The following is a 25,463-nucleotide window of genomic DNA, read 5'->3' on the forward strand; positions in this document are numbered from 1 at the left end:
TGCTGTCAGTGCCTGCACTCCTCGCTCCGCTGCGGCGCTGTCCTACAAAATCCTCTGCTGCAGCAGAACAGCGCTGAAAAAAAAACCACGAGCCGTGCAGCCTGCATGCAGCAGCTCTGCGTGTAATGAGAGCTGCTTTATGGATCTTTATGGGGCTAACTTTGAGTTATTGTCTGCACTAAAGCCCTGCAGTCTGTTGTGTGCTGCTAATGACATGTGCCGGCTCCATCTCACCCAGGCTCTCGTTCCTGCAGGGCTGTTGCTTGCTGGAAGGAGGCAGAGGAATGGGTCCAGGGATGGGTTTGACCCCACAGGGCTGCCTTGTGCAGAAATATGGGAGCTCTGGGGTGTGGGGGGGCCTGCTTTGTTCTGCATGACTTGAGCCAGGAGCTGACCTGCTTTCCTAAGTCTTGGGAGACACATTGAGCCTCAGCTCCTTCTGTGCAACCATCTCCACGGATTGCAGGTGTTGGGTTCAGTGGGTGAGATCTGGGGAGGGGGCAGTGAGATGCAGCCAGGCTGCGTGACCCCCCCCTTCCCACCCCACACACTCTCTGTGCTTTGGCTTTTCTCAGCTGTGCTCAGGGCTGTGCTGCCAAGAAGCAGAGCACAGAGGGAGAGAGACATGCACGGCCCTGTGCAGGGGGGCACCAAGCGGGAAGCCCTGGGGAACGGCACTGCTGAGTAGCTGAGGACATGGGGGCAGCTCATCTGCCTTCCCACACATCTCTGCTTTGGTATTTATAGCATTCATGTTATCAACTCGAATCAAAATCATGTGACGCTCCACTAACTTGCGCTGCAGGATTAATTCATCACCGGCGTTTTCAGCCTTCCTCCTCCAAAGGGAAAACCCGAAGGTGCTCAGTGCTCCCATCTGCTCTGTGCTGGGCACCCGAGGTGTGCTGCGGCTCTGGGTGCAAGAAGGGGGAGGTGGGGGAGGGGGACGACACTCGGCTTTTCCCAGGGGACACCCCAGGATGGAGGGTGGAGCGGTCCACGTCGTCCCCATCCCTGTCTTGGGGGTCCCTGGGGAGGGGGTGGCTGCTGGGGGTGCGGGTGGGAGAAGGGTGATATCAGGGGCAGGAGGTGCTAGCGGTGGGCATTTGGGGGGGGTCCCGGCGGACGCGAGAGGGAGGCAAACGGGTCACACCGGGAATAGCGGTACCGCCGTGCCGTGCCGTGCCGTGCCGTGCCGAGCGGGCGGGGCGGATTGGCCCGGCCCGGCCCCGCATTGGCGCAGCAGCCCCGGCGCTAACGCGGAGGCGGTGCCGGGCGCGGCGCAGAGCGGGGGATGCTGCGGGCGGGGGCCGCCGCCGCCGCTCAGCCCCGGTGCCGGTCCCGGGCCGGAGGGCGCCCGCTGAGCCCGGCCCGGCCATGGGGGCTTTGACCAGCCGACAAAACGCAGGGGTGGAGGAGGTGGATATCCCCACTAATTCCGTCTATAGGTACCCCCCGAAATCCGGTAAGCGGGGGGGTGCCGGTTCTGATCCGCGCTGGGGAGGGAGGACCAGGTGCGACCTTGTTTCGGTTATGGAGGGTTTCCCTTCATCCCGCATCCTCGCTGGGGTCGGGGATCCCCCTGTGCACCCCGACGCTTAGCCTGAAAGCCCTACAATTATGGGGTTGGTGCTGGGGGACAGCAGGGGGCAGGGAAATCCCTGGGAACATCCTTGGGGCTCCCCATTTCCAGGAGCCCCGTCGCTAGCACAGCTCCTACAACTTGCCTGAGTTGCCGCTGATTTAATTCCCTGATTATTTGTATATGGGATCTGAAAGCTGTCACTCTCTTTATAGCTCCTCACGGAGTTGCTTGCTGCTTGGGTTTAAATTCCCGGGAGGACACAGGAGGATGGGGTGGGAGGGATTGGAAGGGACCCCTCCTTCCCCTCTGCTCTGCCCCATAGCAGCCCCCCAGTTCTGCCCGTCGAGATCCTCTGCCCTCACCGAAGCACAGCAGGGATGTCTGTGCCACCCCGAATCCGACCCTGTCTCAAACCTTCTGCGTGACCTTGGAAAATTGGTCCCTCCCCTCTGTGCCACGGTTGGATGGAGCTGGTGACCGAGGGGGGGGGACCGTGTGTGTGTGTGTGTGTGTGTGTGTGTGTGTCCTGGGGGTTGCAGCAGGGGAGCTGTGTGTCCTCGGGGGGCACTGCAGAAATAGGATGGTGCCCTGAGGATGGTGCCCGAGAGCTCTATAGGGATTGCCACAGCATCCTTGTGGCACGGAATATTATTAATAGGTAACTATTTTGGTAGTTAATAGGATAAAGGTAAATGCTCGGATCGTTAGCGCTGTGACAAATTACTTGCTAATTACGAATAAAGACCTCCTCAGGAAGAATCAGAGCCAGCACAAACCCTACCCTGGTCATGAAAGCTGCGCCTGGCTCTTCTCTGTTTGATTTGAACCCCTCAGCCCAGCTGGAGCAGGGCTGCACATCTGCTGGGGGCTCACTGGGGGCTGAGGCAGCTGACACTGTCAGCCCTGGGGCTTCCCCAGCTCCTGCTTCTGTGCAATCTGAAGGCCACCATCACCTTGATGCCAGGGTGTGGGTCTGGCAGGGGCCTGGAGCTCTGTGTGCATATAGGGTTTTTGTGCTGGGGAATGTTATCCCTGCCCCAGGGTAGCGATTACGCCTAGCTGAGCATCCCCGGATGCATCTGAGCTGGAAGAGGACATCAGGCTGATGCTTACCCACAGCTTTCAGGGAGAAATTGAGGTTTTCAGGTGTGCTCAGTGGGGTTTCAGGTATTCCCATTGGCAGAGCTGTGGGGCCCTATCCTTGGGGAGAGGGCAGGAGGTGCCCAGCTGACAGGAAGGGACGGGGCCATCTGCACTGCGTGCAGGCTGGTGACTGCGGGAGATTAGGGCTGTCCTGCTTTTAATCTGAGAGGGATTTGCCTCTGGCACTGCTGGCAGCGATTGCACTGAGTGCTTGTGGAAGCAGCCACCAGCTTGGGGATGGAGCAGTGTGGGGCTGTGGGGCACGGCCCTCTCTGTGGATGTGACTGTGGGGTGATGCTGCAGCCACTCCCTGTCCCCATCAGACATTTCCTTTTCTCCTCCCGGGGGTCTCCATCTCCTCTGGGCAGGACACAGATAAGATTAGTTAAAGCTAATATTTTGAAGTGAAGGATGGGATTTGTTTTAGCGGCTCAAACCTGGCAGGGAGGTTGGAAAGGAGAACGACTGGGGGCTGTTTTATGGCTTTTTGGTGTGGGAATGGCTGCAGGGTCCCCAGGTTGGGCAGGTCCCTGGGTGCAGCCCCAGTCTCTGCTTGAGGCTGATGCTGACCCACAGGCTGGGGACAGGATGAAGGGGTGAACCTGGTGAGGACACCCCGTGTACCAGGGACGCCCCGTGGCTTCCTGTGGCTGTGGGGTGAAGGCTGACACAGCAGATCCTCAGCTGGGGCTTGGTTTCTCCTCCCTCTCCAAAGCAAATTAAATTGAGAATGAAACAGCCCGCAGTGCGCAGCTCCTCACTGCCGCTGGGGAAGCAGGGACACAGAAACACAAACACCTGGCCATGGGTCAGTGGTCTGGGGGGTTCCCATTGATCCCCCCCAAGGAGATGCTCAAGGAGAAAAGAGGCTAATAGCATTAGCGGCGTTGGCTGTGCCTGGGCACATCCTGCAGCACGGTGCTGGCAGGCGTGTGGATGTGGTTTTGTTTGCTGGGATCACTGAGCAATTTGGTTTTATTCCTTTTAAGCAGCCACTCCATTCCCCTTGCACGCAGCCGTTCCCACACGCTCTCTGGGCCTCTGAAGTTTAATATCTCATTAAAGCTCAGCTTTCCCTCGGCAATGTAACTGTCCTTGACAGGCTCTCCTTCCCCTGGGGCAGGTGTTGGGGAAGGGATTATAATTAGCCGATAATAAGAGGGCTTTCGCTGGAGAGGTGCTTCCCTGTCTGACGTGCCTGCAGTCGCTGGCTCCGTGCTGCTGGTGTCCCAATGGTTTATAGGGCAGAACCTGGCACAACTCAGAGCTCAGCGCCTTCTGCTCACCCTCCTTCCCGTGGGGAAGACAAAATCGCCAGGTTTTTACCTCCTGCCTCTTTAATCTCTCTTGCTGCCGCTGATGGCTGCAGCACTCAGCCCATGTAAAATGTATGAGCCTACTGTGAGGCTGCCTGCCTGGAAGCAGCCAGGTCAGGGCTGCATCCCAGGAGCTGCCAAAGGGATGTTGAGGGATGCAGCTGTGCCATGGGAGGCTGCAGCACCCAAGGGTGCTCTCAGCCCCCAGCGTGGAAGTTGGGTGCAGCTTGGTCCGCGTAGCTGGTACTGGGTTAAGGTTACACTGTAGGAGCCCCCAGCAAGCCATGATTGCAGCTATTGCACAGAGTCTGTGCTCTGCTTTTCAGCTGTCCCCTCACTGCCTGGATGCTTTCCTGCAGGTTTGAACACCGCCTTTTTCCATCTCTTCTTCTCCAAAGTCAACATCACAAAAAGCTCCGGATGGCTCCCGTCCCCCCACAAGCTGTGTTTTGCTCTTGGGCTTTTTCACGTGGCCGCATCCTTCCTGTGGGAACCACCTATAAATTATGCACGTGGAAAATGGGACCAGAAAGCATCAATAATTGACTGTCAGCTTTTCCTATCTGGAGCGCTGCAGCCCCACGTCCCCACTTCAGTGATGTGGCCTTGGGGACCAAACCACTCGGAGCCATCTGCGGCTTTGTGGTGGCATTGCTGCTGAGGGCTCAGGAGCTCCGTGTGCCCCCTGTGCTCAGCCACGCTCTGTGTTTCCTCCCCAGGGAGCTACTTCGCCAACCACTTCATCATGGGAGGCGAGAAGTTCGACTCCACTCACCCCGAGGGTTACCTCTTCGGCGAGAACAGCGACCTCAACTTCTTGGGGAACCGACCCGTGGTGGTAGGGATCAGTGGGAGTGGGCTCTGCCTGCTGTCTGTCTGTCTGCTCCCTATCCTGCATGAGGGCAAAGACAGCCAAGCAGCTGGGGGTGGGCCCAGTGGATTCTCTGATGTCTAATATAAAGGCTGATCGCTTGCTGCTGTCTGTCCCCCTGGGTCCCCATCCATGTCCCCTCTGGACATTCCCATCCACCTGCAGGACTGGAAGTTATGCCATGTCCCTCCTCTCTCTGAGCTGGTGGATGGGTTTGTGAGTGGCTGGGTGCCACCTCCCTTCAGTGCTGCTCTGCTGTTGCCCATCTCTCCTCTGCCCCTCTGCTCAGCCCCGCAGCACTTTTCCTTCCACCTGCTGCTGGTAAATGAATGCGGTTCAGCTCCTTCCCATGAGATGGAGGCAGTTTTGTGCCTTGTGTTCATCTGAAGGGCAGTGGTAGCTGCAATGAGTAGTTTAGGATCGAGAAGCCCTTAGTTTCTATATTCTCCAAATCTGTGGGTCAAGCAGCAAAAAAAAAATCAAGGTGAGGAATCTGATGGCACCAAAGCTTTGCTATTGAGTCCAGATGAGCTTGCCCACTCCAGACAGTGCAACTTTTGGATGTTTCTCTCCTTGCTGCCTGCTTACCCAGTAAGGAACACTTGGCTTTCGTGCCCTTGCTCCAACAGTGAGTCAAGAGGAGCCTCTTGACTACAGTAAAAGCCTCAAAACTGCCCACCGTGCAGTTCCAATGTCAGGAATCCCGACAGCAGACTGTCAGGAGCAGCAGGGAAGGCAAACTAACAGCTTGGAAACAGCAGAAAGAATTAATATAGCATTGCAAATGAAATCACATTGCTCAGGCTTAATTAGCACCGGGTGCAAGTGGCTGCGCTCTGCTCTGGGGCTGCTGTCCCCATGCATGGGGGGAGGTTTGGGGTCATGGGGTGTGCAAGGAGTGGGGGTCAGGGGGGTCCTGCATGGCACCTGGACGTGGCACTGGGGCAGAAACAACGTAGGTGTCTCTGGAGCTGCCTCCAAACCTTTTCTTGGATGCTATTTTGTGTTCTGGGCTGCTGTGACAGAGATGTGGTTGGGCTGGAAATGTAGGAGAACGCCGATGCTTTTTGCTGGGGATTTTATTTTGGGCTCCTTTGAAGTCCTCGAAGAGCTGAGAGCCTAATGTCTTGGAAAAATTGTCCCAAATCCTCTCTAAGCTGTGCAGCTGGGGTGAACCATTAAACATCACTGAGCTGCAGGGAGGTGCTGTGCTGGCACACGGGGAGCTTTTGCACCGATGCAGGGGATGGGGAGGGATCTCTGCAGAGTGTGGTGATATGGAAACCGCCCGGGTGTGCCTGCAAAAAAAACCTCAAAGAATATTTTTGAGGGTATTTTTTGATTTTAATGGGACTGGCCTGGATCAAACATCACTGAGGATGTGTGGACTGTGTTCTGAGAGAGAGCAGTGGCTGCAGCGAGGTTTTTTTTCTGTTGTATTTCAGCTTGATTTAAATTGAGGGGATTGAAAAACTCCTCTAAATGCCCCTTTTGTAATTAATGAAATGTCGCAAGCCAAATTTGCACCAAAAAACCCCCACCAAACTACCAAAAAGGGGCCCACATGTGGGCGTGAAGGAGCCCAACGGTGACAACCAGTTTCTGTAGCAAGAAATTTGCCTGCAGCGCTTCCCCATTCTGCCCAGCCCAACCACCAGCGCCTGCCTGCAACCCCAAACTCGCGGGGGTGGCCAGAAGGGCCCCCACAAGGGCTGGATGGAGTGATGTACCCCGGGGCACGTGCTGGGTGCTCCTCCACCACTCATCCATGAGTGCTGTGCTGCGCCCATTGGTTCCGGACAGCCTGGTGGGGCCATGGGATGTTTTGAGGATGCCAAGGTGCAAATGAGCAGACAGGTTGGACTGCTTCGTGGTGGAAGATGGATCGTGCTGTGGTGTAGGTCCAGCCCATGAGCTTCTCCTCGTGTGGGTCAGGGCTGTAGGTCATGCTTGGCTCTCAGGCATTTGCTCCCTTCCAGCAGCTCCAGGCTATTCTGCCAGTGTCCATGCAGTGCTTGTGACTCGTTACCAATCTCATTAACTCCAGATTAATGACTCAGCAGCCCTTTTCTCCTCCCTCAAGGGAAGGGAGAGTGTGGCAATTGCAAGGTGCCGTGGATTAATCCTCAAAGCGCCCTGTGCCACCCACCTCCCACTGACTATGGTCCTGCAGGCTGAGCAACTCCAGCCTGGATTCAGCCTGCCCGTGGCCACCAGGAGCAGAGCTGCAGGAACAAGAGGGACCGTCCTGCTGCCCCTGGGGTCCTGATGCTTGTGAGACCCTGCTGGCTACGGGGTCCCGCCCGTCCCCTGCCCCACTGAGCTCTGCAGCCACAGGGAAATTAGCAGTGACTTTCCCACGTGAGGGCGCCTGGAACATGGAAAATGGGCATCGGGAGGGATGAGGAGACCCAAGCACAGAGGGGACCCAGGCAGCTCGGTTTGGTTTGGTCCCTGTCCCAAAGCACCAGTTAAACTCAAACCTCTTTGGCTTTTGCCAGTGTCTGCCATCTGTGCAGGCACTCGGGGCTCTCCTGGTGCTTGGCTGTCCCCTTGGCACGCAGTGACAGCTCGCTGGTGAGCCAGACATTAATCCCAGCATAAGCTGCTCCAAGCTCCTGCCACTCTGCATTTACGGAGTCCCCGGGGGAGGTGAGCCCACCTGGGAGACATCTGAAGAAGGGGCAGAAATGGGGAGAGATGCAGAGAGGTCCCTGTGTCCCTCCCAGTATCTCCCATCTTCCTTGGGTGGCTGCAGTGCCAAGAAGAGGGTGGGTATCCTCTCTCTGCAGCAGCGTTTCCCCCACCAGCAAGCCCTGCAGCCCCCGTGGTGGCTGCAGGTGACATGGGAAGCACAAGGTCACCTTGGAGGGTGGTATGACACCTCTACTTGCACCCTCTGTGGACACAGAGGGACCCCACAGCCCAAATCCCATCCATCGCTGGACAAAAACAGGGCAATGTGTGTCTGTTCTTTGCTGCCAGGCACAGAGATAGCTCCGTGCTCCCTCTGCCCAGCCTTGTCCATCAGCTCCGTGTCGCATCAGCAGGCTAAAAATACACAGCAGCTGCCTGCGGGGCTGGGGGGAGGCAGCCATGCACCTCGACCCTATTTCCCCTCATCCTACACCCAAAGAGGTTTGAAACAACCCCTCTCTGTGTGCTGGTCCCCTGGAAAGCTGTCCCCTGCAGGGTGATGTCCCTGTTGCTGTACTGCTGTGTATTTGAGCATGGATGTGTGGTCTGCTGTGGCTAAGGGGGGGGGGGTGCTGGGATCTGGTTTAGCCCCATTGTGGATGGCTGGGGTATTTAAAGCCCTCATAGTCAGAAATGAGCTAACTCCCAGTGAATGCAGCTATGTAAGAGAAGCAGACTGGGAGATAACAGCCTCTGTGATGGTGTGTGGGGTGGCTTTGGGGTTTGCAGGAGAGATGCTACCCTTCAGCACAGCTTTGTTCGTCCCGGGGGCACATTGCTGTCCCACAGTGCTGACTGGGGGCTGCTCTGGGGGCTTTGCAGGGCAGGGAGTGGCTTCACCATCACAGCAGGAGCAGGGCTGCGGCCACGTAACTGTGTCTCTCTCATCCTCAGTTCCCTTACGCTGCTCCACCTCCTCAGGAACCCGTGAAGACCCTCCGGAGCCTGATCAACATCCGCAAGGACACGCTGCGCCTCGTCAAGTGAGCACCCAGGGATGGTCCCACCCCATGGTGTCACAGCAGAGGGGGCAGAGCCGTCCCCATCCCTGCACGGCCCTCCCTGCGGCCTTCATGGCTGCACTGGGCTGCATTAGGTTGCACTGGGCTGCATTAGGTTGCACTGGGCTGCGCTGGTCCACCCTTGCAGCCTGGCAGGATTAAGCAGGGCTTAGCACTGCCTTTGAAGAGATTTGCTTTTTTCTTCCTTCCCTCACTTCTGCCGAAGTGAGGCCAAGGTTTGGGATTAGGGCTGAGAGCCCCCTGCAGCACCCCTCCTTCTGCAGCCTCGCCCTTGAGAAGTTCACGCTCTCCTGTGTGCCTCAGCTTCCCGTAGAGAAGGGCAGTCAGTCCCTGAAAGCTGTTTGTTGGGTGGTGAGGGGATTCTGGTGACACCCTCTGTACTCCCCAGGTGTTCGGAGGAGGTGAAGACCCCAGGGGAAGAGGTCAGCAAAGCCAAGGTGCACTACAACGTGGAGTTCACCTTTGACACAGACGCCCGTGTGGCCATAACCATCTACTACCAGGCCAGCGAGGAGTTCCACAACGGGGTGGCGAGGTGAGGAGCCCCAGCCCGACATGCATCCTTCCCAGCACGCTGTGACCCCCCAGCCAGGGACTGCGGCTCTGCTGGTGGGCTTGGAACATCTCCCAGCAGCACCTCCTCTCCTTGTGGGAGCTGCGGCCGTGCCGAGACTGCAGGTGGGCTCCTCACCCCTGCAAGTCCATCCCCATCACTGGTCCGAGTCTCTGCAGCCACCACATCCAGCCCAGTCTTGCTCCGATTCCCTCCGTACTGGAGCTGAGTCCGTGCACCATCCTGTTCTGTTCCTACCTGCCCTCTTGCCCCATGAATTATTTTAGCCCTTTTTAGGACTTCTTGCCCCAGCCCTCAGACAACATCCAGCAGGGAAGCAGACAACCAGTTCTGTTTGCTCCCCTACTCTCCCTGAGCTGGAGGAGTGCAGGAGTGCTGACCCTGTCCTTTCTCCGAGGGACAGCTACGTCCCCAGGGACACCAGCCTGCAGTCAGAGACGGTGCACTACAAGCGGGGTGTGTGCCAGCAGTTCTGTGTGCCCTCCCACACTGTTGACCCCTCCGAATGGACCGAGGAGGAGGTAAGCACTGCCAGCCCTATCGTCCCCTGCACAGTAGGGAAAGGGGGTGGGTGTGTGACCCCCGCACTTCTAACCAGCTGTAGAAATGGCTCTAAAACACTGCTGGCTGGGAGCACCCACAGGAGCTCGTTTCCCTTGGTGTCATCACAGCCAAGGGGTGTTTGCAAGGCTTGGGGCTGCAGCTCAGCTGTTGGGAACTGCTCATTACGGATGGGACATGAAGCCTCTCTCCTTGCTGCTCCTGAGCGAGCTTTTCCTTCAATCTGTTCGCAGCTGGGCTTTGACCTGGACCGGGAAGTGTTCCCTATGGTGGTGCATGCAGTGGTGGATGAAGGCGATGGTGAGAGAGTGGAAATCCATTTTCCTTGCTGCCAAGGGCTGTGCTGGCAGCACAGTCAGGCAGCTCCTGCCCTCATGCCATCCCCCTTCTCCTTGTGGGGACTCATCCTCTGTCCCACCATGGCTCTCTGTGCCCTCAGCTTGCCTACTCCTTGTGTCTTGCAGAGCACGCCGGGCACAGCCACGTGCTGCTGGCAACCTTTGAGAAGGTGAGTGTGGGGTTGGGACCATCCTGCCCCCTCCCAGACTCTAGCCAGGAGAATCAGGAAGGGGCTTGGGCTGCTTTGGAGCCACTCAAGAAGGTGTGATGGGAGCAGGGGGCAGGCAGGCACTTGGACGTACTGGGGCAATCCCAGGGTGGGTCCACCTCTTTCTTTTCTCCCCCAGCATGCTGATGGCACTTTCTGCGTGAAGCCCCTCAAGCAGAAGCAAGTGGTGAGTGAACTGCAACCCTGGGGGGGTGTCCCTGGGGGAACTTGTCACACCGTGTCCCCATTCCTCACCTTCCCTGTGCACTTCCAGGTGGATGGGGTGAGCTACCTCCTCCAGGAGATCTATGGCATCGAGAACAAGTACAACACACAGGACTCCAAGGTAGAGGGCTGTCAGCTGCAACCAGCTGCCCTGGGCCTTTCATTGTCCCTCTCCTACTCCCTTAGCATGGGTCAGATCCCTCAGATGTGACCCTAACCCTGCCCCATGCCGAGGACTCAGGCCCAAATGACTCTTATCTCCCTGCCACGCAGGTCGCTGAGGATGAGGTGAGCGATAACAGCGCTGAGTGCGTCGTCTGCCTGTCGGATGTCCGTGACACCCTCATCCTGCCCTGCCGCCACCTCTGCCTCTGCAACACCTGCGCCGACACCCTGCGCTACCAGGCCAACAACTGCCCCATCTGCAGGCTGCGTAAGGGAGGAGCTCCCACCTCGGGAGAGGGTCCCTTTCTGGGTCCCACGGTTTCCCTCAGGCTCCAGAATGGGGTAGCTTTTGTGGGCTTTTGAGCTCCTTTGGAATGCACCAGTCCCGGTTTTCAACCTATCTCTCTTCCTCCCCTTTTTCCTCTTACCCAGCTTTCCGAGCCTTGCTCCAAATCCGAGCCATGAGGAAAAAGCTGGGGCCCCTCTCGCCCACCAGCTTCAACCCCATCATCTCCTCACAGACCTCTGACTCTGAAGAGCACTCGGTCAGCGCTCAGGAGAGCTTCGGGTGCCCCACCGGGGTGGGTTGGGAAGTGCTGGGGTTGGAAAATGGAGGGGGGCAAGGGTTTTGAAATGCGAGCTGGGAAATGCAAGCGAAAACGCAGGCTGAAAAATTGCAAAAAGTGTGGTAAGAGAAAGCATCGCCTGGCTTATGTAATAATGCCTGGCTGGTTGGAAAGACCACAGATGTGGGGCTTTCATGGGAGCAGGGAGTTTGCCTGGTCTCCATTTTTTCAGTGGGGATGGGCATGGAGGGGACAACGTAACAACTGGGGGGGGCTCTCACCCCATTTCCCCCTTCACAGTCCTCAGAGAACATCCCCCCAGGCTACGAGGTGGTGTCGCTGCTCGAGGCCCTCAACGGGCCCCTGACTCCCTCACCGGGTGCAGGGCCGATGCGGATGCTTGGGGAGGGCCCCCCCGGTGCAGGACCTCTGCCCTCCTACAGCAGTACCGGCCGCCTGCCCCCCCTGCGGGCCCTCTCACCCCTCGAGCGGCTCTCAGAATGTGCCCCACCAGGGCTCAAGCTGAAGAAAAGCCTCTCCAAGTGAGTAATGTGATGTGGGAGGTGCGGGGGGAGGTGTGGGGGAGTGACCCCTCTATTCTACTCTTCCATTCTGTAGGTCGGTATCCCAGAACTCCTCCATCCTGCCCGAAGAGGAGGATGAGAAGTCGTGTACTGAGTCAGATCCGAGGGTCTGCAGGAGGAAATCCCCTGCCCGGCTGGAGGAGGTGAGCATTCTGTGCGTCCCTGGGTGAGGAGGTTTGTGGAGGCACAGGTTTTTGGGAGGACTTATTTATCCTCTTGGGGACCACAGAGTCTGGATGTGAGTTTTTCCTCTCCTGGGCATCCTTTGGGTGAATACCCGAGAGATCTGGATCTGCACCAACTTGGTGCCATCCCCAACAGCAAGTGGCTCTATCCCTTCCTAAAACACCCCACAAAGGCTCCCACCCACCAACTCTTTTTCCAGGAGTGTGGCATGACACCAGAGAGCGAGAACCTCACGCTGTCCTCATCGGGAGCCATAGACCAGTCGTCATGCACCGGGACCCCGCTGTCCTCCACCATCTCGTCTCCAGAAGGTACATCTGACAGACACCTCCACGTCCTCAGAGGGTTTGCACAGCCCTTGCTTCATGTCCCACTCCTCTTATTAGACTTGCTTTTAATTACCCGGTGCTGTGCTCCCTTCAGAAGCTGCCAGCAGCAGCCTGGCCCAGTCTGTCATGTCCATGGCCTCCTCCCAGAGCCAACACTCACAGATCAGCACCGACACCGTCTCCTCCATGTCTGGCTCCTACGTGGCCCCTGGCACAGAGGAAGAAGGGGACATGCTCCCCTCGCCTGCAGCCGCCAGTGCCACCGCCTCTGATGGAGAGGTACAGGGGGTGGCAGCCCTCGTGCAACACCACTGCTTTTTTAAAAGAAAATAATAATAATTTTTTTTTTTTCCCCCTTTCCCACTTGTTCCTGCAGTCGACACCCGTGGAGTCCCCAGATTTAAACTTTGTCAGCATCTCAGAGGAGCACGATGCTGAGGTACGGCGCGGTGCGGGGAGCCGGCACTCCCAGTGCTCTGGGGTGCCCCATTGTGCTGACAGCCACTGCCTCTCTGTGCCGCAGGGCAATGACGTGCTGGAGGATGAGGATGTGTCACCCACACAGGAAGATGGTAAAAGGCCCAGATCGCTGTTTTTCCCCTCCACTTTCTGTTCGGTGTCACTGGCGGGGTGATGCTGTGCTGTCCTCAGTTCTTGTGTCATAGGAGAGAGCACCGGGGCTGGGGAAGCACTGGCACAGTGGAATTGCCCCTGGATGGGTCAGACACTAGCAAGATGGGGACAGCTGGGTGGCCATGGGGACCCTGGGGCACGTAGCAGGTGACGACTGGAGCTTAGGATGTGAATCCCTGCAGTGGGATTGGTGGCAGTGCGGAATCAGGTACCCAGTGGAGCAGAGTGTCCCATGCACGGGCTGTGCTGGGGGATGCAGCACCTGGGTGAGCAGCAGCTCCTCAAAGGCTGTCCGTGCAGGAAGGGTGATGCTCCTGCAGTCCCTCCATGGGATGCAGCTGGAGCTGCTTCCAGGGTGCCAAGTGAGAAAGTGTCTTTGAGAGGGTTTTTTTCCTTGCCAAGAAGGTCTCTCATCATCTCTGAAAACCTCTCCCTTCACTATCCCCATCTGTGCTGATTTCCATAGGAAGGGGTTGCAAAACTGTTCCTTTTTGGGCTACTTTCCTCTTTTTATTTCTGTTTGCTTGTCCTCAATGTGCTTTCACAAGTCAACATGTGCACACTGAAGGCTACTCTTGCTTCCTCCCGTGCACTCAAATAGCCAAGGAAAGATGATGTTTCCCCCGTGCAACATGGCTTGGGTTACTTTGGAGAGACAGGAAAGCCTCCAGTGCCCCCTCCTGTATTTGCAAGGCTCTCGATAACAAAAAGGCATCAGACCTCTTTCCCTTTCAATCTGGACTGCCAGCCAAGCTGAGAACCGTGAGCCTGGCTGTCTTGTCATCAGCAAAAAGAGCAAAGCACATCCCTGTCCTGCAGGAAGGCTCTTGTCCATGGTGAGGCCCAGGCAGGGAGAAAGTGAGGGTTGCTCCTGGCCTTTCCTAGCACCCCAAAAGCCAGCACCACCTTCCTCACTGGGAGCTCGGGTCAGCTATAAGTCAGCTTGATCAGACGCCAAGAATTAAGATGTTCATGGGAAGTCTCCAGCCTTAGGACATGAACCCATATGTGCTATCAGCAGTGCTGCCAGTGCTATTTGAGATGCCCCTCTCCCTGCAGCTCTGTTGCCTGCATCCTATGGATGCACGTCGCCCCAGAGCTGGTCTCTTGTCATGTACCTGGTGCTAAGAAACAGAGTTGCCTCTCTTGCCCCCCAAAACCTCCATGCCCCGTGCAAAGCTTGGCTATTCAGCTTCCTTCCATCCCCGTGGCTGCACTGACGGTGCCAGAGCAAGGGGCCTTCAGCCCTCAGCGCGAGGAAGGAGCAGCTCAGTGCTTTGTTTGCTTTGTTTGAAAGGAGGTGGGGAGAGGAAAATCCCCATGCCCCCCTCCCCACGTGCACCCCGCCGCGCTAACTGCGTTAACTCCCTTCCAGGCCCGAGGACAGGCGCTTTCCTCGGTCTGAGGTGTGACAATAACAATGACTTGAGCATCGCACACGTGAAAGCGCTGGACAATAAACTGTGCTCTGAGGCCTGCTTACCTGGTGAGTGGCCACTTGCTGAACATGAACTTGGGGTGGGGGGGTGCTTCCACTCCTCCCTGCATCGCCCCTGCCCTTCGGATCCCTTCATCTCCATCCCATCCATCTCCATCCCATCCCTTCCTAGTGATCCTCACAACCCGTTCTGCTGGCACGTAACCACCCCTTGGTCTGGATGTCCTCCCATCCCCACCACAGTGCCTGCAGATGTGCTTCACTGAGGGTTTCGTCCCATGGCTGGTGTCTGCTGGGACGTTGCTCCTGGACAGGCTCCAGCCTCCCCACAAATGGCTGCATGGCACAACCAGAGCCCACGGTGTGGTTTGCAGTATTTTGGGTCAGGACATGAAGCAGAGATGCTCCAGCCTTGGCCAGGTGCTGCTGGATTGGGATGCTGAGCTGCCTGCCTTCCCTTCTCATCAGCCAGGGAGTTAAGGCTCTCCAGGTCCTGATGTCCTCCAGCACAGCCCCAAAGCTCCATCCCTCTTCTCCATCTTTTCACACTGTTTCTCCCCCCTCTTTCCTTTCCTCTGTTTCTTTGCTCCTTCTCTCCATTCCTTTTCTCTCTTCTTTCTCCCCACCCCAGACTCCTCCGTCCATGTGAAAGTTCATGTTCACTCTGTGCCAACACGGTTTTCTCTGCCCGTGCTTGTGTCCCCTTCCTTGCCCAGAGTTGCTGAAAGGTGACAAATGTATTGACAACAAGGGCAGGGGACCTGCAGCTACAGCAGGCTCCTCTCCATCAGTGCAGAGGGATACGAATGGGGGTAAAAAAGCCGAGAGGAGCCCTCTTATTCAGCTCCGTGGCAATACATTTGTGGACAAACTGAAAGCAACTCTGCCCCTGCCTGTCACTTTAGGCAGAACCGTTGGCGGGGGCTGAAGAAGGGGAATGGAGGGTGTAGGGGGGTGAGAACTGCCTGGCCCCACTGGGTGGGGAATGCCCTTCCTTCCCCATCCCCTCTGGGAAAGCTTCCCACGCCACTGCCTCACCTCCCGGCTGCCCTGTTCCTGGTGGTTTCTGCTTGGGAGAAACACAGCGAGGCTCTTGCAGAGGAACAGGCATCTGCCACAGCTGCCCCAAGTCCCTCCAGCAGCACCTGACATCCCTCAGGTGCCCCTTTTGGTGCCGAAGCCATCCCTGAGTGCATCCCCCTCCGTCGTGCCGAGGGACGGAGAGCTTTGCAGCCCAAGTAGCCGCAGAGATGCTCTGGCAGCGAAGGATGAAGTCTCCATCCTTTGGTCCTTGCGTTTGCCTGGCAGCTGCTCTGCTTGCAAACCCTCTGTAGGCATTGCCTCTGGGGCTGATGGGAAGAGTGAGGAAGGGGCTGCTGGACTGCAGTGCTGCAGGATGGCAGAGGGGACGGGAGCACAGCTGGAGGCATGCAGGGAAGGCAGGGGCTCTGCCTTGGGGTTTGGAGAATGCAACTTGCTCCCTGTGGGGCAGGGGGTCACGGAATGAACTGGGGTGACCACACTGGTCCTTTGCCAGTGGCCATCAGTGTTGGGCAATTTTGTTCGCTGGGAGCGGGGCAGCTGCTTCCTCACCCAGCCCCAGCTGCATTCAGCCTGCGCTCACCAGCTGGCTTTGCACCAGAAATAATCTGAGGCACAACTTACTGTTCCTGGTGGTGGTGCTGGGCTGGTTTGGGTGCACCAGTGCCAGAGCTTTGGCAGAGGTTGAAGGCTTTTAGCAGTGAACCGGGGCAGTGTTTCCCTCCCGACTCTGGGAGGCTCAGATGTGAGTGCATCCATAGGACAGACACAAGCAATGGGGATTTTTCCTTTGGAGTATCTTGAAAGCTTAGTATCCTCCTGACCAGAGATGGTTTAGAGACTGGTTTAGCTATGATTAGATCCACGAGTTGTTTTTTTTTGCTCTCTCTGTAATGAATGAAGGCGCAGGACGTGGCTCATTGATGTGGAAATGCTTGTGCATCCCTAACACTGTTGTGAAATCTTTCCAGAAAAGAAAATGCTTTGGGAAGAGTCAAAATGCCACGTCCTGGGGGCTTAGGATGCAAAGTTTGAGACAAACCCACAGACCTGCATCCCCAGGAGGGTTCCCTGGGGCAGAGCATCCTCAGGCTGCAGCCACAGCCTCTGCTGGGATGAGGCACAGCAGGGATGGGTGCGTGGCTGTGTCCCCACACCGTGCTCCTGGCAGTGCCCCTTTGGAGCCTTTCCAGGACGCCCTGCATTTATACAGAGGCACCAGAATGACTTATGCAATGTGGAGCCCTTAATGCGATTGCTGCGTGTGCCTGTGTGTGTGTGTGGTCTTCTTTAATTACCCAGTCCCTCCAGGATCTGCAGCCTTGCCTTATTCTTCAGCTCCAGCTCACAGTGTAAAGCCATTGGAAATCGCAGCCGTCACCTCCCATACATCAGCACTCAGTGGGGACATTGTGACTCCCTCTGACAAAGCCTCAGTGCTCTCCCTTAGCCTCAGAGCTGCCCTGGGCACGGGGTTGAACCTCACCATGATGTGCTTTGTGGGTGCACCCCCTCCAGCTCGTTGTGATGTAGTTGGTGGTGAGCACATCCCAAGCTCTGCCCATCCACGGGTGGAGGTGCTCCGTCGTCCTCAGCACGAAGCCCCGGGGTCACCATCTGTGACACCCCCAGTGCCCATCAGCAGTGCCTCCTTTTCCCATCCCATCCCCATAGGGGAGCAGCCCCAGTGCCAGTTCCTTTGAGCTCCTGTGTGCTGTGATGCCGTGCCTCTCACACTCACCATGTGCCTTCTGGTCTCTCCCTGCCATATAGCTGCAGTGCCGGACTCCTGCCCCATTGACATTGAGGAATAGGTATGAGAGCTGGCGGTCCCATGTGCCCTGGGTGACATCCCTTATGGGATGAGGGAGTAGGGGAGAGGTTTGGGTTGTTAAAACCCAGCCAGGCTGCACGGTGCTCCCCCCTTGCCCTATCCCATGTCAGGGAACCCACATCTCGCCCTGCAAAGAGGCATATGGTGCTGGGAGGAAAGCCCTGTCTGATGCAACATTCTAGCATGGGAACAAAGATTCGGGGTTTTCAACTAAACTGCCCACATCGGCAGCACCATGTCCTCCAGCACGGAGGGTCTCCGCTCCCCTGGGGGTGTTGGGGTGCAGTTCTAGGTGATCAGCCTCTAACCCCCTGTTTTCTCTCCCAGGCCCAGAGGCAGCCAACACCAATGTGTGGCTCTCGTGCCCTCACCCCTGGCATCAGCCACCCGGAGCAGGCAGCAGCCATGGGAGCCCTGCCCATAGGTGGGCTCAGCCTGGGGGACTCGCAGCCCCCTGCCATACACAGAGGGTCCCAGGTGCTGCCACCTCCACCTTCGGCCATTGGACTGATGGTAACCTCGAATTTTCCTCCCTGTCCCCCACGGCAGGATGGCTGGGTGCTGTGTCACTCGGAGCCCCTCCATCAGCACCTCCCCTTCCCCTTTTCACACCAAGGTTGGGCTGGGGTCCTCCTCCTGCCCCATGTGGGGTCTTGGGGCATAGCCAGAGGGGAACGATGGCAGGAAAGTGTCCACGGTTGTGTGTTAAGGACAAGTGTCAGCATTAGCAGCCAAAGTTCACTCTGGTGACCGTGGTGGGAGGCTGGACCCCCCCGGGATGCTGACACATCCCTGTGCCATGCCATGGGATGTCCCAGCGGTGGTGATGGAGCTCCCCCCCATCCCCTCTCTCCTCATGGGCAGTGTGTGGGTTCCCACAGGGTGGCTTGTGCCCAGGGGTGGGGACATCTCCTTGGGGCATCACCAGTTTAACTTCACTGTCTTCCACCACACCACGAGCTCAGAGCTCGGGGCTGTGTCCTCTCTCTGGAACAAGTGCCAAAATCATCACCCAGTCGCCCTGCCCTGCTCTTATCATCACATGTAATAGCAGGGATGGACAAAGGGGATGGGAGCTGCCCCCAGCCCTCATCCCCATCCCTGCAGCCAGCGTTGGGCTGCACACGTGGGTTCTGCTCAATAGGCAAGGAGGGCCCAGAGGGGTGTAGGGATCCAACCACACACCTTTGGGGACTTCAGCATCCCAACGTAGGCAGCTCAGGAGCTGTCTGTGACTATGGGGAGGCAGCCGTTGCTCCGGAGGGTCCTGGCAGGTGAGCGGTGGGGTTTTCTGGCTGCACCCCCCTGGTGTGGGGTGAGGGCAGCCCTCCTTCCAGCACCCTCCACCCATCAGGGATTTAAGAAAGAAAAAAACCAGATTGCTGCTTCCGACTCTGCTTCCAGCATGTTATGGATTTGAAGAGTACGTTTAATAAAGGGTATCTTACGTCCACCAAAGCGTCCGGAGTCGCTGTGTGAGAGCGGGCGGGCGGGCGGTATCCCGGGGCTCAGTAACCCCAAACTCGGAGCCTTTCCCCACTGCTTCTTTCGAGCTCCGCTCACCCGGTCTGGACGGAGGCGATTTGTACCAACGCGGTGCCCGAATCCCCGCCCGCCCCTCCAGCCCCCAACGGCGGGGCGAAGCGGCGGGTAACAGCTCCTCGCCATGGCAACGCGGCAGCCAATCAGAGAGCGCGAAGCTGTTTACGGGGCGGAGCGTCGCCGTGGCAACGCGGGAAGCCTTGCGGAGCCGCTACTTAATGGCGGGCGCTGCGCTGCCGGCAAATCACGGCGACGGGGCGGGCAGCGCCGGGGGCACAACTCATCCCTAAGGGGGGAAAAGCGGAGCCTGAGGCCGGGGGGTTTGTGTGCGTGGGGTTGTTTGTTTTTTTTTTATTATTTTTTTTTCCTGGTTGGTGTTTCCAGAAGCTTCCTGCTCTCCCCTGAACTTTAGGAGCCGGGGCACGTCGCTGGGACGGGGTAAGGGGCAGCGGTGGGATGGGGCGGTGAGTGCGCGATGGGGCGGCCCTGATGGGGACATCGGCCGTGGGGCTGCACGGTCTGCACGGAGTGGGGGGGCGGTCATTCATTTCTGTTATCTCCCCCCTTCTGGCTGCAGCCAGTAGAGGTGGCAGGAGCCGAGAGCTGGAAGGGCTCTCGCTGTGCTGAGCCCATTTTGGGGTTTGCTCCCTTTGGGCAGCAGGGCAAAGGGTTTTCTGCCTCCCCTCCCTGCCCCCCTACCCCCCAACCTCCGACTGTTGGGGGCTGCATTATTTGAATGGTAGAACCCACAGCCCAACGGCTGCTGCCCAAGGGCTGCCAGTGCCCAGGCCGGCTCAGGGGCCGTCCCTTCACCGGGTGGCACCGTGTAGCACTGGGTGACAGCTTCATGGCCACGCTGGGGGCTGAACACCAACCCAGCAAGAATGACTGAAGCTTGAACCATCAGCTCGCTCTGGGCTCAGCTTCTTACCGGTTGTTTTGGGGGTTTGGGCTGCCGAGAGCAGCTGCACCACGGGGAAACTGACCCTCCCCTCCCTCCCCCCCGATGTCATTGCAGGTCCGTCCCCGTCCCCTCCCGGCGCTGCTCCCCGTGGATGCTGGAGCTGCCGCAGCGCCCAGGCATGGCTGAGGGCTGGCTGAGCCTGCGGGCGGCCGAGGGGCAGCAGGGCGGCATGGGGGACTCGAGCAACCTGGACGACAGCCTGACCAGCCTGCAGTGGCTGCAGGAGTTCTCCATCATCAACGCCAACGTGGGCAAATCCTCCTCGTGCCCCAGCGGCCCCGATCCTCACGACTGTCACCACATCCCCGGCTTCGCCGCTCCGTGCTCACCCCTGGCCGCCGACCCGGCGTGTATGGGGATGCCCCACACCCCCGGCAAACCCACCTCCTCCTCCACCTCGAGGTCGGCACACCTGGGTTTGCACGCACAGCCACCCGAGGACATCGACTACAAAACCAACCCGCACGTCAAGCCGCCCTACTCCTATGCCACTCTCATCTGCATGGCGATGGAAGCCAGCAAGAAGACCAAAATCACCCTCTCTGCCATCTACAAGTGGATTACTGATAACTTCTGCTACTTCCGACACGCCGACCCCACCTGGCAGGTGGGTGCTTTGGGGTCTGGGGATGCGGGGGGGTGCGGAGGGGGATTGGTTCCTGTGGGGTTTGTGGTTTGCTGTGGTGTGCACAGGGATGGAGGTACTGAGATGGGAGAGGGAGGAAGGATGAAGTGGCTTTGGGACAGGGATTGAGTGTGCAGGGATGGCGGAGGGAAGGAGCCATTACAGGGGAGAGCCAGGGCCATTTTAGGAGCGGGGAGGTGCATGCTTGGCTCTGGCATGTGGATGTCTCTGTCCTCAGCTCCACCTTTCTGCAGCCCCCCCTTGGAGCTCAGTGTGTGTGAAACCCCCAAATGAAGGCTCTGAGTGCTGAGGAGAGGGATGGGGAGGGCTCACGGGGCGATGCTGCACGTTGGATAAATCCCTCTTTGGGGAGGCTCGGAGCAGAAACACTGCAGCTCTGCGAGCAGGGCAGAGGGGAGGTTGCTTCTCTTGGAGAGGCCAAGGAGACTCCATCACTGTGATGAAATGTGAGGCCTCAGAGAGAGGGGCTTTCAGGATGCAGCAGGGCAGGGAGGACTTCCACAGATCCCAAATAATTCCCAAAAAATCTACAGCACAAGGCAGAGACACTGCAAACCCCCTCAGGCTGCCTTCTGCCCACATCTCCAGCAGTTCCCAAAGCCCATTCCGGGGCAGGGAACTCCTTATCCTCCAGAATTTCATGGCACCTGCATCCTCCTGGTGAGGACAGCACCTGGGCCCCCCCAGATCTTCCCTGCGTCCTCCCTATGGGGCCACCCCATAGAGCAGCACAGCTCCGGCAGATGGAAACACTGGGGCAGTGTGCATTGCTGGTGGGGGTCTTTTGGGGTGGAGCAGCACCGTGCCAGCATGTTGACTTCGCCCTGCAAGCTCCTGGCTGGCTAATCACCGTGGTTTTAATTAAATGTGTTTATTAAAAAAAAAAGAAAGAAAGAAGGGTTTTCAATCCCTCCCCGCAGACATGCGGGGGGTTTGCAGGATTGTGGCAGGGAGGAATGATAAATACGTCCATGTAACAAGGGGTGGCCCGCCTGAATGAGATGTGGGATGGGGAGGGGAGATGGGGAGCCCGGAATTCAGCCCACAAAGCTCTGACCCTTGTAAAATGTCATTAAATGGTAAACTTGGAATCTCTGCAGCCTGGAATGTTTGCGGGGATGTCTGTGATTCCCCTTCTTCTTCTTTTTTTTTTTTTTTCACTTTTCTCTTTTTTTTTTTTCCCCTTTCTCTTTCTTTTTTTCCTCCCTTTTTCTCTTTTTCTTCTTCCTTTCTCTTTGTTTTCCTCTTTTCTTCCTTCTTCCTCTTTCTTTCTTTTCCCCCTTTCCCTTTTTTATCTTTTCCCCTCTCTTTTCTTTCCCCCTTTCTCTTTTTCCCCCTCTTCCTTTTTCTCCCTCTTTTTTTTTTTTTTTCCCTTTTCTTTCTTTTCGAGGCTGTTTTCTCCTCCCCTACCCCAACTCCCCTATGAGCAGACAGCCTCGAAAGGTCATCCCACCCGTACTCCGGGGGGAGATGGATCTATTCCTGTGGGAGCTGAGTGCTTTGGAGGGGAGCCAGCGCGCCCAAGGAGCTCCAGCCCAGCACTAGGTTTTGTTGTGTGTGTGCCTATGTGTGTGTGTGTGTTTTTCAACAGCTCTGAGCATTCAAGCCTTGTTTTTCCTACTCGGCACTACGGATTATGGATGAATAAGCATAAAGATATCCAGGCAACATTAAAAAAAAAAAAAAGCCCTCTACCATATCCAATCTCTTAATACAGTCTTGGCTTTGTGGAGCCCAACGCTGTGTTATTTACCCGATAACTGAGTTTCCTTTCTGATTATTCACATCACTCTAGGCACATTCAGGGCTTCAGAACAGCTCAACAGGAGCAGAAACTCCTCTTTTTCTTTTTCTTTCTTTCTTTCTTTTTTTTTTTTTTTTTTTTTTTTTTCCAGCTACTTTGAGCTGTGGTTGATGAAGATGTGGTGATTTCACACATCCTGGGCCAGGAGGCACCTCTAGGGGCAGATAGCCTGGGACGGCTTTGCCCACTTCCCCTTGCCCTAGCAATTGGCACAAATGACCTTTGAGGGTACAAGGATAGATGAAACCAACCCCATGGTGCTGCCACGCATTGCTGTTTGAAATGGGGCCATGGGTGTGAGTCCCTCCTCACCCTCTGCGCAGAACCAGAACTCCTAGAGTGGCTCTGGCCTGTTTTTCCCAGTGCTCAAACCCTGTGGCCCCACTTCGCAGCTGAGGAGATTTTCCCAAATGCTTCCTGATGGCTGGCAAGTTCTGGCTCAAATCCTTGTCTTCTCCTGCTTCTTGGTTGGCTGGGAGGAAGGGAAATGGCACTGGAAACCCAAAGAGGGAAGTTCCTGTTGGGCACACGGCCTGGAGGCCATGACAGTGTCACTTCTGCCTTGTTTCCTCCCAGGATCCCAACTGATGACATATAGCCATGCAGATAGGTGCAGGAGGCAACGCTCAACCTCTCTCTTTTCTCTTTTGGGTGTAGAACTCCATCCGACACAACCTTTCCTTGAACAAGTGCTTCATCAAAGTGCCCCGTGAGAAGGACGAGCCGGGGAAAGGCGGCTTTTGGAAGATCGACCCTCAGTACGCCGACCGGCTGATGAACGGGGCCTTCAAGAAGCGGAGGATGCCCCCGGTGCAGATCCACCCAGCCTTCACCAACAGGGCCCAGCACCAAGCGTGCGGCGTCACCGGGCCGGTGCCTTCCAGCTGTGCCAACGGCAACGTCCTCAACGTCAACACGGAGTCCCAGCAGCTGCTGAAGGAGTTTGAAGAGGTCACCGGCGAGCAGAGCTGGGATGGGAAGAGCGGCCGCAAGCGCAAGCAGCCCTTACCCAAACGCACAGCCAAGGCGGCCCGGCTGCTCAACACGGCCCTGCTCACCCAGGAGGAGCAGACCGAGCTGGGCTCCCTGAAGGGCAACTTTGACTGGGAGGTCGTCTTCGACACCAACCTCAATGGAGATTTTGCCACGTTTGAGGAGCTGGAGCTCACCCCTCCCATCAGCCCCATTGAGCGTGAGGTCGACCTGGCGGGCCATGGATATCACGACAATCCACAGGAGTGGTGCGTGGCTGGGTCCGAGCAGCCCCTCACCGAGCCCAACCCCAACAACCTGGACTTTGACGAGACCTTCATGGCCACCTCCTTCCTGCAGCACCCCTGGGATGAAGATGGCAATGATTACCTGTCCGCCTCCGTCAGCATGGAGCAGCTGTTTGAGCTCGGTGACGCCTCGCTGCCTGCGGATGTCAATGAATGGAGCGCTGTGGGAGCCTTTCTATAAGCAAAGGACCGAACCAAACCCACGGGGGCTTTGGGAGGATGCTCCCTTTGTGCTGCTGGAACTTGCAATGGACAATATTTGCTATGGACAGTCTCCCCCAGCAGATTGATCAGCTTCGTGGTAGGGTTATTCATAGACATACCAACGGGGAGAACACAATAACACAAAAGTTGCTTGAAATATCTTCAAAGGACACACCAGAAGTCTGAGGTCCACGAGTTTCCTCAAGAGAAGAGATAGAACAGTACTTATTTTTTTACTTTTTAAGGAACAAAATGTAAATTACCATTTTTCTTTGCATGGAAATGGACACAGCATACAGTCCTCCTCTTCAGAACCAACAGACAAGATTCCTGGTGGCTTCGGACTCCATAGACTACGTGCAATCTTCTCACTCCTTCTTCTCTCTGTTCTTCTCTCTCTTTCTGTCCAGGTTCATTTGTAGGTGTAGCTAATTAGTTAGCAGGCAAATAGAGTCCCCTCTGGATTCTCCAAGTTCAACCTCCCTCCTGACTTGTGCCTGGGGAAGAAGGAAAGATCCGTAAATTCAGTCTGCCTCTTTAGATGTTTTTATATAATCTATTATATATTATATATTCAAAGAAACCTATATTTTTAGCATTAGGACTTCTTTTCAGAGTGGGGTAGGGGAAATGTAGGTTAGGGGTTGTTTTGTACTTTGGCTTATGTTAGTTGTTCTGCACACCAAGACCTGCACAGTGGCTTTGATCAGCATTGGGTCACCCAATTCTGTGTCAATGTCAGCACCGTTCCTGCAGCCAAACTGTGCCGAAACTTGACCCAAAGCTCTTGGATTCCTCTGCTCCTCTTCCCCATGGGTGATGTTTGGGTGATGTAGCTGCTGAGTAGAGTAAGGAAAAGCTGTAGTATCAGTGCTGTGTGTCTTAGACTCGCGGAAAAAAAGAAATGGGAGATTGTAAGGATTTTCTTTTTTGGTTGCAGAAGCACTTAGGATTGTTGTTGTGAGTAATATAGCGGGAGTATAGCTGTAGCACTAGAGTCAATAAACCAGCCTTAAAAAATAAAATGAGAAATAACCTTGGTTTAATTTGCAATGGGCAATGGGGGGGTTGGGCACCAAGGCTCCCTGATACCCCACAGCTTCAGTGGGGCTGGGCCAGGAGCTGAAGCCCACTGAGATGCCACCACACAGCCTTGGGGCTGGTGGAGATGTATGTACTTGTATGGGTGATGCTCCTTTTCATCTGTTGTTTTTATATTTTCCTGGGTTGTGGTGAATGAATGCAAAGATACGTGTGCAATTATAACCTTTTTCATGGAGAGTTATTTACAAATTAAAAAGGAAAAGAAAAAAATGGAGAAAAAAGAAAAAAAAGAAGACTTTTGGTTCCTTGTTTCCCTCCAGCACTGCCTGGCTGTGTCTGAGCCTCTCCCATGTGGGGCTCAGTATCTCACCATCCCAGTCCTGCTCCCCAGTCCTATGGGGGTTCAGCAATCCCCCATAGGAAAACTGAGGCACAAACCTCATGCATGGCACAACTTTCACATCAGGGGGCCCTGCTGACTTGGGGACACTGGGAGCTGCTCCCATGCTCTGGAGTGTCCTTCTCTGCTCCTGGGGGGTGGTTGTCCCTGTCTCTCCCCATAGGAACACAAACGGGTTGTGAGCCCTCCTGGGTATGGGGTGGTGAGAGGAGCTGCACAGCTCTGCAGGAATAGACAAACCCACGTGGGGCCAATTACACCG

The 25,463-nt window shown here is 56.5% G+C and overlaps 2 protein-coding genes across 8 annotated transcripts; both read left to right on the top strand.

Moving 5' to 3' along the window:
• Positions 1 to 1,237: 1,237 nt before the first annotated feature.
• Positions 1,238 to 18,775, top strand: RNF157 (ring finger protein 157). 7 transcript variants are annotated; one of them, XM_085240045.1, is made up of 20 exons: positions 1,238 to 1,465; positions 4,764 to 4,882; positions 8,507 to 8,595; positions 9,023 to 9,169; positions 9,612 to 9,729; positions 10,003 to 10,069; positions 10,234 to 10,277; positions 10,456 to 10,503; positions 10,591 to 10,662; positions 10,815 to 10,974; positions 11,139 to 11,287; positions 11,573 to 11,814; positions 11,891 to 11,999; positions 12,242 to 12,353; positions 12,466 to 12,650; positions 12,748 to 12,810; positions 12,895 to 12,943; positions 14,380 to 14,490; positions 17,257 to 17,297; positions 17,645 to 18,775. In XM_085240045.1, the coding sequence occupies exons 1-19, from the start codon at positions 1,378 to 1,380 to the stop codon at positions 17,295 to 17,297; spliced, it is 2,013 nt and encodes a 670-aa protein (XP_085096171.1). In that variant the 5' UTR covers positions 1,238 to 1,377; the 3' UTR covers positions 17,645 to 18,775. The 7 variants fall into 7 exon arrangements, with proteins under 7 accessions (XP_085096171.1, XP_010719715.2, XP_085096166.1 ...); XM_010721413.4 differs by having other exon boundaries at positions 1,244 to 1,465; positions 11,139 to 11,251; XM_085240040.1 differs by having other exon boundaries at positions 1,244 to 1,465; positions 12,748 to 12,943.
• A 273-nt stretch (positions 18,776 to 19,048) lies between these two features.
• On the top strand, positions 19,049 to 24,792 carry FOXJ1 (forkhead box J1). The gene is made up of 3 exons (XM_085240046.1): positions 19,049 to 19,297; positions 19,878 to 20,430; positions 22,931 to 24,792. Exons 2-3 carry the CDS (start codon positions 19,915 to 19,917, stop codon positions 23,732 to 23,734), a joined length of 1,320 nt encoding a protein of 439 aa, XP_085096172.1. The 5' UTR covers positions 19,049 to 19,297; positions 19,878 to 19,914; the 3' UTR covers positions 23,735 to 24,792.
• The last annotated feature ends 671 nt before the right edge of the window (positions 24,793 to 25,463 follow it).

The sequence above is a fragment of the Meleagris gallopavo genome, chromosome 20 (assembly GCF_905368555.1).
Source record: "Meleagris gallopavo chromosome 20, MGAL_WU_HG_1.1, whole genome shotgun sequence".
Classification (NCBI taxonomy): Eukaryota; Metazoa; Chordata; class Aves; order Galliformes; family Phasianidae; genus Meleagris; species Meleagris gallopavo.